Below are 453 nucleotides of genomic sequence, written 5' to 3' on the forward strand. Positions count from 1 at the left end.
AAGGAGCCGGCGACGACGGAGAAGCGGAGGAAGAGGAAGAATGTTTACAGAGGGATAAGGAAGCGTCCATGGGGGAAATGGGCGGCGGAGATTCGAGATCCACGAAAAGGTGTCAGAGTCTGGCTTGGGACGTTCAACACGGCGGAGGAAGCTGCCGTGGCTTACGACGTAGCGGCGAAACGGATCCGCGGTGATAAAGCCAAGCTCAACTTCCCAGATCTGACTCATCATCCTCCTCCTCCTATTCCTCCGCAGGTGTTGTCATCACCCTCCGTGTCATTAACTGATCATCAGCCTCCGGCGAAGAAGCTCTGCGTAGTATCTCAGAGCGAGTTAATAACTCAGCCGAGTTACTCGGTGGAGTGCGTTGGGTTTGGGAACGGGGACGAGTTTCAAGAACCGAGTTACGGGTTTGAGACTGATTACGATCTGAAACAGCAGATATCGAGCTTG

The 453-nt window shown here is 53.9% G+C and overlaps 1 protein-coding gene across 1 annotated transcript; it reads left to right on the plus strand.

Moving 5' to 3' along the window:
* Positions 1-6: 6 nt before the first annotated feature.
* Positions 7-450, plus strand: LOC104775006 (ethylene-responsive transcription factor RAP2-3-like; the record flags this gene model as incomplete). Its single annotated transcript, XM_010499340.1, has 1 exon — positions 7-450. A coding segment is annotated over one exon (444 nt), but the record flags the coding sequence as incomplete, so codon positions are not given.
* Positions 451-453: the final 3 nt, after the last annotated feature.

Source organism: Camelina sativa, unplaced genomic scaffold, assembly GCF_000633955.1.
Source record: "Camelina sativa cultivar DH55 unplaced genomic scaffold, Cs unpScaffold07769, whole genome shotgun sequence".
NCBI classification, from domain to species: domain Eukaryota; kingdom Viridiplantae; phylum Streptophyta; class Magnoliopsida; order Brassicales; family Brassicaceae; genus Camelina; species Camelina sativa.